The 14,608-nt window shown below is 39.8% G+C and overlaps 1 protein-coding gene across 4 annotated transcripts in view; it reads right to left on the reverse strand.

Moving 5' to 3' along the window:
* Nucleotides 1-232: 232 nt before the first annotated feature.
* Nucleotides 233-14,608, reverse strand: part of LOC136877431 (putative ATP-dependent RNA helicase TDRD12) — an 821,384-nt gene continuing 807,008 nt past the window's right edge. For all 4 annotated transcript variants that reach the window (XM_067151463.2, XM_067151464.2, XM_067151462.2 and 1 more), the window contains one exon: nucleotides 233-1,522. In XM_067151463.2, the coding sequence (XP_067007564.2) occupies nucleotides 1,350-1,522 (173 nt within the window). In that variant the 3' untranslated portion in view covers nucleotides 233-1,349. The remainder of the gene's footprint in view (nucleotides 1,523-14,608) is intronic.

Here is a 14,608-nt window from a genome sequence, read left to right on the forward strand (position 1 = left end):
GTTAATACTGCCGGATTAATTGGTCACTTCGTTACCCAACCAAGCATCTGGTCATGAGCAAGGCGGTTAATGTGGTTTGTTGCCAATATTTTCCTTATACAGAAGTCAATAATTTCATTTACTCTTACACTGTAATTCTTGGAAAGGATGTCTCAATTCTAATGTATAATGGACACCTTCTTAAAAATCAGGTCAAAAAAAAAAAAAACAAGGAATGTAAGAAAATGTTTATATTTCTTCATATCAAAAAAGTATGATTATATTATCACAGATAAATACATCACAATAAAAAAAGAGCATACCATATTTACTAGTAACTGTACATGGATATGGCACATGGGTTTTATATAACCCTTAATCACTGAATTATAGGAAAATCAAAGGAAATATCTTTACATACAAACTTACTTCTATTTCAGCCTATGTTTTGTTATGTTACATTTTGACATAGCACAGGCATAATGTTCTGCATACACCAAAATTAAGAGCATGTGGGCTAATTTCAAAGGCATAACAGACTACATATCATAGAGGTGATGAACCAAAGGAAAGTGACAATAATTTGTTTAGTAGTGGTTTCAACAATTTAAGCCTTCCTGATACAAATACTATTGCAGAGAGAGTAGCATATCTGACAGTGGTACAGTATGATGAAATCTGTTCTTACAGAAAATTGATTTTAATAAATTTTCTTCATCTAGTGCTTTATTTTTATTCCCTGTTCTGTAACAGATCAGTGTGCCAGTTTAAGTTATATGTCCTGACTTCTCCTAAAATACAAATTCACATTTTTTCACCTCAAACTGACAAATACAGTAGAACTTTCTTCAGCTTACCCCATGCATTTCTGACGCTACAGGAGCCACACTGGGTTCTGGCTAGGGTTTTAGGGCCAGATACCATGTGATAATCAAGATGAAATTTCCATTATAGGATCCAACAGGATTCAAACCTCAGCTATCCGGGTGAAAAGCTAGCTTCTAAGCCATTGTGTTAAGCATGCTCTTGAACTAAGACATGTATATAAAATAAAAAGTTGATATCCAAAGTTCAGTTACCTCCTTGGCAGTCAAAATGGTGATGATTGATATTTAGGAGGTAAAATAACAAGATTATAAGCCCAGACACTTGAACAGATATTACTATGAATCAAAATTTCACAGGTTACAAAACTTGACAATATGAAGGTGTATGTAAATATGGTATCTCTATCCTTACATTCATCATTCTCTGACCACCAGGTATACAAAAATATACAGTGGCTAACTAGCCCTCAGTCAATACATATAAAATACTAAGACATCAATATCATATAAAGTTTTGAAAATCTAAGTATATCTTTAAAAATACTAGCTGAGAGGATCATTGATATCAAACATCTCATCACCCGAGTCCACAATATCTGCAGCTAAACCATCATCTTCCTCTTCTTCATCCAATTCTTTGTCTTCTTCATCAGATAACTCTGCTGGCCCTCTTGCTATTGACCTATTCTGGAGAGCGATCAACCTTTCCATATTACCTATAACAAAATAAATAAGAAAATACAAGCAACTAACTTTCCAATACCTACAGCTTTAAGCAGCTATACACATATATTGTGATCAGATGAACAGCAAACCAGGAGAGACAGAATCTTTTCTATGTGTTAAAGCAGAGGATTCAAAGAATATTTACTGTGTATTGAAGCAGTCTGTGGCTGGATGATGCCAACATTCAGTGACAGCTATGTACCCATGTTGTTGTTGTTTGAGTCATCAGTCCATAGACTGGTTTGATGCAGCTCTCCATGCCATCCTATCCTGTGCTAACCTTTTCATTTCTATGTAACTATTGCATCCTACATCTGCTCTAATCTGCTTGTCATATTCATACCTTAGTCTACCCCTACCGTTCTTACCACCTACACTTCCTTCAAAAACCAACTGAACAAGTCCTGGGTGTCTTAAGATGTGTCCTATCATTCTATCTCTTCTTCTCGTCAAATTTAGCCAAATCGATCTCCTCTCACCAATTCGATTCAGTATCTCTTCATTCGTGATTCGATCTATCCATCTCACCTTCAGCATTCTTCTGTAACACAACATTTCAAAAGCTACAATTCTCTTCCTTTCTGAGCTAGTTATCGTCCATGTTTCACTTCCATACAATGCCACGCTCCACACGAAAGTCTTCAAAAACATCTTTCTAATTCCGATATCAATGTTTGAAGTGAGCAAATTTCTTTTCTTAAGAAAGCTTTTCCTTGCTTGTGCTAGTCTGCATTTCATGTTCTCCTCACTTCTGCCATCGTTGGTTATTTTACTACCCAAGTAACAATATTCATCTACTTCCTTTAAGACTTCATTTCCTAATCTAATATTTCCTGCATCACCTGCCTTTGTTCGACTGCACTCCAATACTTTTGTTTTGGACTTATTTATTTTCATCTTGTACTCCTTACCCAAGACTTCATCCATACCATTCAGCAACTTCTCGAGATCTTCTGCAGTCTCATATAAAATAACAATATCATCGGCAAATCTCAAAGTTTTGATTTCCTCTCCTTGGACTGTGATTCCCTTTCCAAATTTCTCTTTGATTTCCTCTACTGCCTGTTCTATGTAAACATTGAAAAGAAGAGGGGACAAACTACAGCCTTGCCTCACTCCTTTTTGGATTGCTGCTTCTTTTTCAAAGCCCTCGATTCTTATCACTGCAGACTGATTTTTATACAGATTGTAGATAATTCTTCGTTCTCGGTATCTGATCCCTATCATCTTCAGAATCATAAATAGCTTGGTCCAATCAACATTATCGAATGCCTTTTCTAGATCTACGAATGCCATGTACGTGGGCTTGCCCTTCTTGATTTGATCCTCTAAGATCAGACGTAAAGTCAGGATTGCTTCACGTGTTCCTACATTTCTTCTGAAGCCAAATTGATCTTCTCCCAACTCAGCTTCAACTTGTTTTACCATTCTTCTGTAAATAATATGTGTTAAAATTTTGCAGGCATGAGATACTAAACTAATGGTGCGGTAGTTTTCACACCTGTCAGCACCGGCTTTCTTGGGAATAGGTATAACGACATTCTGCCGAAAATCGGATGGGACTTCTCCTGTCTCATACATCTTGCACACTAAATGAAATAACCTTGTCATGCTGGTTTCTCCTGAGGCAGTCAGTAATTCAGAGGGAATGTCATCAATTCCAGGTGCCTTGTTCCTATTGAGGTCACTCACAGCTCTGTCAAACTCTGACCTCAAAATTGGGTCTCCCATTTCATCAGCATCAACAGCCTCTTCATGTTCCAGAACCAAATTATCTACATCTTTACCTTCATACAACTGTTGGATATGCTCCTGCCATCTTTCTGCTTTGTCTTCTTTCCCTAGAAGTGGCTTTCCATCTGAGCTCTTAATATTCATACACCTAGATTTCCTTTCTCCAAAGGTTTCCTTGATTTAGCTGTATGCAGCATCTACCTTTCCCAGGACCATACAGCCTTCGACATCCTTGCACTTCTCCTTCAGCCATTCTTCCTTAGCTACCTTGCACTTTCTATCCACTTCATTCTTTAATCGCCTGTATTCTTTTCTGCCCTCTTCGTTTAGAGCATTCTTGTATTATTCATCGATCATCAATCAGGTCTATTATCTCCTGAGTTATCCACTGATTCTTAATTGATCTTTTCTTCCTTCCTAACATTTCTTCAGCAGCCCTACTGACTTCATTTTTCATGACTCTCCACTCTTCCTCTATAGTGTTTCCTTCAGCCTTTTCATTTAGTCATTGTGCAACATGTTCCTTGAAACAATCCCTGACACTCTTTTCTTTCAACTTGTCTAAATCCCATCTTTTTGCATTCATGCCTTTCTTCAATTTCTTCAACTTCAGATGGCATTTCATGACCAACAAGTTGTGGTCAGAGTCCATGTCTGCTCTTGGGAAAGTTTTGCAATCCAACACCTGGTTTCTGAATCTCTGCCTAATCATAATGAAGTCTATTTGATACCTTCCAGTGTCTCCAGGTCTCATCCACGTATACAGCCGTCGTTTGTGGTGTTTGAACCAAGTATTGGCAAGGACTAAATTATGATCAGTGCAGAATTCAACCAGCCATACAACTATATTTCAAATTTTACTAAGGTTATAATTTTTCAGATATTCAATAGTGTGCGAGGTTTGTTTTCTACATAAATATTTAAAAATTTTCTCAAGTTAAAAGGGGAGCCACATATCCATACTAATAACTATCCTGGTGGTACACCTTTCAATTATTAATGGCTATTTGCTTTACGTCGCACTGACACAGATTGGTCTTATGGCGACGATGGGATAGGAAAGGCCTACGAGTTGGAAGGAAGCGGCCGTGGCCTTAATTATGGTACAGCCCCGGCATTTGCCTGGTGTGAAAATGGGAAACCACGGAAAACCATCTTCAAGGCCGCCGACAGTGGGACTCGAACCCACTATCTCCCGATTACTGGATACTGGCCGCACTTAAGCGACTGCAGCTATCGAGCTCGGTCAATTATTAATAATATTATTGATTTTATGCCTCACTAACTACTTACAGTAGAGTCTCGCTCATCCGACCTTCGCTTATCCGACATTCCGTGTTATCCGACACTGGTAGACTTAATTTGAACTTTTGGTGGAGACTAAATTCAGGCACACCCGCTGTGGAGGGTGCGACCATGGGTCAAGCACTGGCCTGACCGCTGGCGGTAGGACAGTTTTTTTCTCAAGGACAGGTGCAGTGAGTCTTCAGTCATTGTTCATTGTAGTATTGGTTGGGTGCGGGTGTTGTAGTTTTCATATCCTCTGTGAGTATAGCGAGTAAATAGAAGAAAGTGATTGTTTCTATGGAAGACAAGTTGAGTGCATTAAAGAGACTGGACAAAGGGGAAATGTGCCTTTAGATTATGGATGTTCGATGTGTTACAGTGGGAGACTGGAAAAAAAAGAGGGAAGAAATTTAAAAGGGGTGCTCTACCAGAGCAGAGAAAAAATGAAAAATGTGAGTACAAAAAAGTAAGTGAAGCACTGTTTCTTTGGTTATCTCAACACCGGGAGAAGGACCTGCCAATATCTGGCCCCATTCTGCAGGAAAAGGCTGTGTATTTCCAGAAGGAGTTTAATGAAGGGGACCCTAATTTTCCTGCCAGTGCTGGGTGGCTTGATCGGTGGAAGAAACGGTACAACATTAGGCAGTTTAATATCTGTGGAGAAAAGTTTCTTTTCGTAAGACATCTGGAATGTTTTCGTTCAATACTGCATGTACTGTACAATGATAATTCAATAAACAAAGTACCGTAAAACACGTCATTGTTTTAGTACTAGAGTATGCCTCCTGTTTGTTTCAGTTCGTTTTCAAAGTTATTCCGTATTATCCGACATTTTCGGTGATCCGACGTACTCCAGGTCCCGTTTAGGTCGGATAATCGAGACTCTACTGTATATGGTTTTCGGAGGTTGAGAGGTGCCAGAATTTTGTCCTGCAGTTCCCCTTTTAGGTGCTGGTAAATCTAGCAACATGAGACTGATGTATCCGAGAACTTCAAATACCACTGAACTGAGCCAGGATCAAACCTAAAAAGTAGGGCTCAGATGGCCAGTGCTACACCGTCAGAGCTATTCAGCCCAGCCCTAACAATATCTCATGACATATTTGGCTGTGGGGGTCTTTATGAAAAAAAATATATATATATATTACGCTCCCTGTAAATAACCCTCTACAAAGAAGGGGTAGTATGATATTCAAATATGAGTCAGAATGAACTATATTATGATTCTTCCTCAAATGTTCATGACGGATATCAGGCTTTTCAGGCCCGGATTTTTCAACGAATTTTAAGTGTTAACTCTCCTGTTAAGGAGACTTAACACATAATTTAACAAAATGGTCGTCTCATCAAGAATTGTTAACTCTAACAAACTGTTAATACTTGTGTTTAATTAACCTGTCAGCAGCCCTGTGTTAAACCTCCAAACAACAGATAAAATTTCAAAATGGAGGCATATAGAAGACATAAGTTTGAAGCTTTACTGCTGTATGAAGACTATTTAAAAACTGAAGAAGGCAAAGGACGACCCATACTAAGAAATAACGACTTTTTAGAGTTGTCAGAAGAAATATATCTAATTACCAAAGCCATAATGAACATGGTACGATATTGAAAATAGGTTAGAGTTTCCAACAGACTGAAACTTATCAGTGTCTCCAGTGCAACAGTTGCTTATAGATTTTACAAGGAGGGGTCAGACCCTGCGTCCAATCGATTTCAATGAGCTTAATATACAAGATCTTGTCTCAGACTGTCAAAAAGTGGGACTATCCATGAACCTTTCTAAAACAAAAGTAATGCTCAACAAATGGGCCCCAGCAGGAAAGATGCATGTGGGAAACTCCAAATTATTATTATTATTATTTTTTTTTGCTAGGGGCTTTACGTCGCACCGACACAGATAGGTCTTATGGCGACGATGGGATAGGAGAGGCCTAGGAGTTGGAAGGAAAACCACCTTCAGGGCTGCCGATAGTGGGATTTGAACCTACTATCTCCCGGATGCAAGCTCACAGCCGCGCACCTCTACGCGCACGGCCAACTCGCCCAGTAACTCCAAATTACAAGAGGTCAATGAGCGTGTCTATCTTGGGCAGCTTGTTAACATGAAAGGGGACTTAAGACCGGAAATCTTCCAACGTATCAAACTCGGATGGCAAGCCTACGGAAGAAATTCTTCAATCTTCAAATCCAACATGCCAATCCACCTAAAAAAGATAGTCTTTGAACAGAGTGTTCTCCCGGTACTGACTTACGGTTGTGAAACCTGGACATTGAGCGAGTTTGTTGAGCAAAAACTCAGAATAACCCAAAGAGCTATGGAACGGTTTATGGTAGGCTTCACGAAGAAGACAGGAAGAGAGCAGATTACATCAGGTCAGTGACATTTTAGAAAGGGTATTTACCCTAAAATGGCAGAGGGCAGGCCATGTTGCTCAGAGAACTGATGGTAGGTGGACAAAGCTTGTGCTTGAGTAGAGTCCGAAAGATTATCTGAGACCTAAGGGAAGACCACCGGACAGATGGGATAAAGACATCCGACAGATTACTGAGATCAATTGGCAGAACATCGCTCATGACCGTCCCAGATGGAGAGACCTCATGAAAACCTACCTTGCTTCGGACTTAAAGAGGCCACATCGTAAAAACAATTGAATATAGCTGATAGTAATAGTGAATGTACCTGTTGGGGGAAACTCAACAGTAACTCGTGTATAAAGATTTAAGTCAGTAAGCTTTCATTTTCGAAAAAAATGAGGACAAATGTCATGAAGCAGGATGCGTTTTGGACCACATGGAGGTGATAAAACACTAAAACATGACACATTTTACAAAAAACTTGTCAGATCCGCAACCTAATAATTTCCAAAAAATGTATGAATCCCCCGATTCTAATGCAACGCGTATATATTTGAAGAGTTCATGAGGGAGGATGCGTTTTGGACCACATGGAGGTATTAGAACACTAAAATATGAACACATTTTACTTAAACTTGTCAGGTCCGCAACCTAATCACTTCCGAAAAATTTATGAATCCCGATTCTAATGCAATGTGTATGTATTTGAAGAGAACATTTTAAGCAAGCCTCGGACCTATGGGAGTAACGGATTCCCACTCCCATTTGACAGGCGAGGGACTCCTTGGAAACAACTTGGCGAACAAAATGGAATTTCATGGGGAGCTATCAATATTAATGGGGCTTATGGAAGAAAGAAAGTAGAACTGGCTGAGTCAGCAACGAGGATGCAACTGGATATGCTAGGAGTAAGTGATATTCGGGTAAGGGGAGATAACGAGGAAGAGATAGGAGATTATAAAGTGTACTTGAGGGATGATAAAAAGGGGAGGGCAGAGTGTGGGGTAGGGCTGTTTATCAGGAATAGTATTGTACGTATTGTACTTTCTCTTAGGCATGTAAATGAGCAAATGATGTGGGTAGATTTGGCAGTTGGAGAAATTAGGATCAGAATGGTCTCAGTGAATTCATCATGAGAGGGTGCAGATGAGGATGAAGTTAACAACTTTTATGAAGCTTTGGGTTACATCATAGTCAGGGTCAACAGCAACGATAAGATAGTGCTAGTGGGCGATTTCAATGCGAGAGTTGGAAATAGAACTGAAGGATACAATAGGGTGATTGGTAAATGTGGGGAAGATAAGGAAGCTAATAGCAATGGGAAGCGTTTGCTGGACTTCTGTGTTAGTATGGGTTTAGCTGTTACGAATACATTCTTCAAGCATAAGGCTGTTCACTGCTACACGTGGGAGGCTAGGGCTACCAGATCCATAATAGACTATATCTTAACCGACTTTGAATTCAGGAAATCTGTCAGGAATGTACGAGTTTTCCAGGTTTTATTCAATGATACAGACCACTATCTGATCTGTAGCGAACTAAGTATCTCTAGGCCTAGGGTAGAGAAAGTTAAATCTGTCTGCAAACGAATAAGGGTAGAAAATCTCCAGGATGAGGAAATCAGACAGAAGTACATGGATATGATTAGTGAGAAGTTTCGATCAGTAGACAGTAAGCAGGTTCTGGATATAGAAAGAGAACGGGTGGCAAACAGGGATGCTGTAGTAGAAACAGGAACAACTGTGTGTAAAGATGGGAAAAGGCGAACATCTTGGTGGAATGATGAAGTGAGAGCAGCTTGTAAACGTAAAAAGAAGGCTTATCAAAAATGACTCCAAACAAGGGCTGAGGCAGACAAGGATCTGTACGTACATGAAAGAAACGGAGCTAAACAAATAGTTGTTGGATCCAAAAAGAAGTTGTGGGAAGATTTTGGTAATAACCTGGAAAGGCTAGGCCAAGCAGCAGGGAAACCTTTTTGGACAATAATAAAGAATCTTAGGAAGGGAGGGGAAAAAGGAAATGAACAGTGTTTTGAGTAATTCAGGTGAACTCTTAATAGATCCCAGGGAATCACTGGATAGGTGGAGGGAATATTTTGAACAGCTTCTCAACGTAAAAGGATATCTTCCTGGTGGTGTTACGAACAGCCAAGCTTATGGGGAGGAGGAAAATGGTGTTGGTGAAATTACGCGTGAGGAAGTGGAAAGGATGGTAAATGAACTCCATTGTCATAGTCATAAAGCAGCAGGAATAGATGAAATTAGACCTGAAATGCTGAAGTATATTGGGAAAGCAGGGATGAAATGGCTTCATAGGGTAGTAAGATTAGCATGGAGTGTTGGTAAGGTACCTTTAGATTGGACAAAAGCAGTAATTGCACTTATCTATAAGCAAGGGAACAGGAAGGATTACAACAACTATTGAGGTATCTCATCGATTAGTGTACCAGGGAAGGTATTCACTGGCATCTTGGAAGGGCGGATGCGATCAGTACTTGAGAGGAAGTTGGATGAAAACCAGTGTGGTTTCAGACCACAGAGGGGCTGTCAGGATCAGATTTTCAGTATGCGACAGATAATTGAAAAATGCTACGAGAGGAATAGGCAGTTGTGTTTATGTTCCGTAGATCTAGAGAAAGCATATGATAGGGTACCGAGGGAAAAGATGTTCGCCATACTGGAGGACTATGGAATTAAATGTAGATTATTAAAATCAATCAAAGGCATTTATGTTGACAATTGGGCTTCAGTGAGAATTTATGGTAGAATGAGTTCATGGTTCAGGGTACTTACAGCAGTTAGACAAGGCTGTAATCTTTCACTTTTGCTGTTCATAGTTTACATGGATCATCTGCTGAAAGGTATAAAATGGCAGGGAGGGATTCACTTAGGTGAAAATGTAGGAAGCAGTCTGGCCTATGTTGACGACTGTCTTAATGGAAGATTGTGCCATAAACCTGCCGTCTAATATCTTGGAACTTGAAAGTGCAATGGGTATGGCATGAAAATTAGCCTTTCGAAGACTAAATTGATGTCAGTAGGTAAGAAATTCAACAGAACTTAATGTCAGCTAGAACAGGTCGATAGTTTCAAGTATTTAGGTTGTGTGTTCTCCCAGGATGGTAATATAGTAAGTGAGATTGAATCAAGGTGTAGTAAAGCTAACGCAGAGAGCTCGCAGTTGCGATCAACAGAATTCTGCAAGAAAGAAGTCAGCTCCCAGACGAAACTATCTTTACATCGGTCTGTTTTCAGACCAACTCTGCTTTACGGGAGCGAGAGCTGAGTGGACTCAGGATATCTTATTCATAAGTTAGAAGTAGCAGACATGAAAGTAGCGAGAATGATTGCTGGTACAAACAGGTGGGAACAATGGCAGGAGGGTACTTGGAATGAGAAGATGAAGGCTAATTTAGGAATGAAGTCGATGGATGAAGCTGTATGCATAAACAGGCTTCGGTGGTGGGGTCATGTGACGCAGATGGAGGAGAATAGGTTACCTAGGAGAATAATGGATTCTGTTATGGAGGGTAAAAGAAGTACAGGGAGACCAAGACGATGATGATTAGACTCAGTTTCTAACGATTTAAAGATAAGAGGTATAGAACTAAATGAGGCCACAGCACTAGTTGCAAATAAAAGATTGTGGCGACGTTTAATAAATTCACATAGGCTTGCAGACTGAACACTGAAAGGCATAACAGTCATTAATGATAATGCATGTATGTATGTATGTATGTATGTATGTATGTATGAAATCTGCATCATATTTTTGTTCCAATTTTTATCTTAACATTCCCTCAAATATGAATTTATTTTGTACAACAATTATAGCTGCGACGGGACTCGAACTCACGTCTACAAGGTTCGCAGGCAAGTACCGTGACCAGCCACCACTCTGTTCTGCTGTGATGTAACTCCCAAGTATATATGACGTGCATTGGAATAGGGAATTCATCAATTTTTCAGAAGTTATTAGGTTGCAGACCGGACATGTTTGAGTAAAATTTGTTCGCCTTTTAGTGTTCTATCACCTCCACTTGTCCGAAGAGGATTATGTGTAATGACATCTGACCTCATTTTTTCGAAAACGAAAACGTATTGACTTAAACCCTTATACACGAGTTACTGTTGAATGTCTCCCCACAGGTACATTGAAGCTCAGTGAAATCGGTTGAACGCAGGGTCTGACCTCTATTTGTTAGATATTATGCTTGAGACACTTTTCATGTAATTGTAGGCGACTATGTCCACGAGTGCAAGAAAAGAGTGTGTAGAATCCTGCAAAGAATTCCTGCTGCTATTGCAGCATTAACAAGGCATTACATTATTTTCCCCGCAATAAAAGAATACCCTAAAATCATTCAAAACATATCATTTATCACATTTTCCCGGTGATAAGATGATAAGAATATAAGAATAGCTTATACTGAATGTTGTGATATAACAGTCCGTTCATTAAATTTTTAAGCACACTCGCATAATTTTAAATAAAAACTATAACAACATTTGTCTCGCATTCATCATAATAACGCTTTTGTTTCCTCTTGACATATTTATGTCTTATCAGTCTCCGTTAACCATAATCTATGATAACGTCAACCATGTAGGGGACAGCACAAACACCCAGCTTCCAGGCTATTGGTATTAACCAATGAAGGTTAAAATTGCCGACCTGGCCGGTTATTGAACCCGGGACCCTCTGAACCGAAGGCCAGTACGCTGACCATTCAGCCAACGAGACAGACAATAAATAGAGTAATATTAATATAATAATGGTCATGTGATAAGCTATAAAGAAGTGACATTTTATACAAATAATATGGTGAAGAAATACACACACAACATATATATAGAATGCAAGAGGTATGGGTATAGATATTTTGTTAGTTGGTAAAGAAATATACACGTCACAACATATGCTAGGTATGGTTTATCTTGTCCTATTAGTTTCCCTCACAATCCTGGGATACAGAATATAGCAGTATAAAGTTACAGTTTTGTGATGCTAATATTCAAATGTATAATTTTTATTAACAAACTAGAAACCAACGGCATGGAGCTGTTGCCATTTCAACACCATTTTAAGGACTACCGACCCAAGCCAGGATTTTAACCTGCGAACTCGGAATCTGAAGGAAAGCGACTCAACCAATTGGGCCACACGAAAAGAAGGCGTTTGTGATTGTTGTTATAAATAGATGCAGGTAGCATTTTTACAAAGGTCTCATGAGGAGCATTTATTAAAGCGTACATTTTCCAACTGCCCTAAATGCACGAGACCGGACGGAAGAACTAGCTGGAAGCTGAAGAGCCTTGCAGGGATGTCGCTTCCTTCCAAACCAAACTTCATGACGTAACATCCCCGAAGGGCCATCACCTACCAAGCGACCACTGTTCAGCCCGAAGGCCTGCAGATTACGAGGTGTCGTGTGGTCAGCACGACGAATCCTCTCTGCCGTTATTCTTGTCTTTCTAGACCGGGGCCTACATCTCACCATCACATAGCTCCTCGATTATAATAGTGGGCTGAGTGTACCTTGAACCAGCCCTCAGATCCAGGTAAAAATCCCGGACCTGGCTGGGAAATAAACCCTGGGCCTCTGGCAAGAGGCAGGCTACCCCTTCACCTTGAGGCCAGCTGTTTACTTTTACGTCTCCTTATTTTAGAATTTAACTTAAGGCATCCTGCATTTGATTCCCAGCACTGACAGAGTTAAGAAAGACATGGGATAGGGAAGATACAGTCTTGTTTGTGGGTGCAATAGAGTTGGCCTCGAGTCTCCCATAATTGAAATACCTACGACCAGGAAGGTAGTCACCTTCGCAAGGCAGAGTACCAATGTGGTTCCTTTCTTAAGAAGACAAATTAAATGAAGATTCTACTTCCTCACAAACTAAGAACAATATTATCAATTTTATGAACAGTTTCAATAATGCAGCTGGTTTATGTTAAGAGTACAGAAACTATGATTTTGATTGTTGGATAAAATTACATGGATACAATTGTAACTTTTGCAATTTATTGTAATACTGAACAGATAAACGTTGACTCAACTAAGTGAAAATAACAAGGATAATGGGCGCCACCTGCAAAACAATTGCAGGAATATTTAATGGTGTAGAGCAACGAGCCACTCTCTCTCTCAAGGCGACGGTCATCAGGCTGACGAGGCTCCAGACTTGCTTTGTAACCTTACCTGTTTGCTATATAACCCCTGAAATTAAATTTGGGTAACATGCCAGGTTCAGCCTTACTCCACTGACTAAAGACTCACTTAAAGTTTGATTCTATGACTTTACTCCCAGAATAAGAACTAATATGTGACAAACACCAACAAAATAAACACTTATGCAACCCACTTAGTGCTTGCTGTTTACATAGAGCTAATATACACAATACTACCCAACAAAATCATCTCTTCACGAGATTTATTCGTTTGCCGTCTACAAAGGCAAATTACACATCATTGAACTCACCAATAAAAATCGAACATCGAATAAGAACTAATATGTGACAAACACCAACAAAATAAACACTTATGCAACCCACTTAGTGCTTGCTGTTTACATAGAGCTAATATACACAATACCACCCAACAAAATCATCTCTTCACGATATTTACTCGTTTGCCGTCTTACAAAGGCAAATTACACATCATTAAAATCTTCAATAAACATAGAACATCGAATAATAACTAATATGTGACAAACACCAACAAAATCAACACTAATGCAACCCACTTAGTGCTGGCCGTTTACATAGAGCTAATATACACAATACCACCCAACAAAATCATCTCTTCACGAGATTTACTCGTTTGCCGTCTTACAAAGGCAAATTACACATCATTAAAATCTTCAATAAACATAGAACATCGAATACTTTTAACATACCTCCAGGTAAGAGCCCCTTCGCACTCCACTGTTACCGTGAATTCTAATCTGGTAGAGAAAAGTACGACGACTATTTCTCTACATATGGATGCAACCTTCTTAAGACGAGCATCCCTAACCTTATTTACACTTCTTCGTCGACGTCTTGAATTCTTTCCAATTGCTGGCTGGACAGAAAGTGTTACATATCCGGAGGCAAGCAAACAGCAAAATTCTCCACCAACTGAAGCTGCATACTCGGGTGACAAGTTCCAAACAAACACTTTCTTTTTACAGAAAGTCCACTGCAAAGCCGGTAAATTGTTGAGATTATACCATGATCGCTCCGTAACAGATACTCACGTACAATAGCAGATCGTATAGCAAACTGCGCAAATACGTCGCTCCCGCAGACCAGTACAAATGAGAAACACACAGTATCAGCATCAGAGTCAGAAACACAATGAGAATCAGAATCAGAATCAGAATCAGAATCAGAATGACTCGCCCCACACGCGTACCCACTTATATGTGCTTGCTACACGTGGTAATCGCGTCCTGAAAAGTTTAGTGGTAGCAACGCTCACACCGGCACTTCTTCCCGCGTCACTCTGTCAACACAAACCTCGCTCAAAACAAAGCCCTCGCATTGGCTATCGAGTATATGATGTGACATAGACCGTCCACTCATGTATGTCCACATTGATTCACTCCAATTCTTCAACCGATACAACCTGCCGTACCCCGTGTTTTCAAGCCACCTGTTGCAACACATCCAACTGACTTCAACCGTCCTTCCCGATATAGTCGCAGTTTTCC

The sequence above is a fragment of the Anabrus simplex genome, chromosome 7 (assembly GCF_040414725.1).
Source record: "Anabrus simplex isolate iqAnaSimp1 chromosome 7, ASM4041472v1, whole genome shotgun sequence".
Lineage (NCBI taxonomy): Eukaryota > Metazoa > Arthropoda > Insecta > Orthoptera > Tettigoniidae > Anabrus > Anabrus simplex.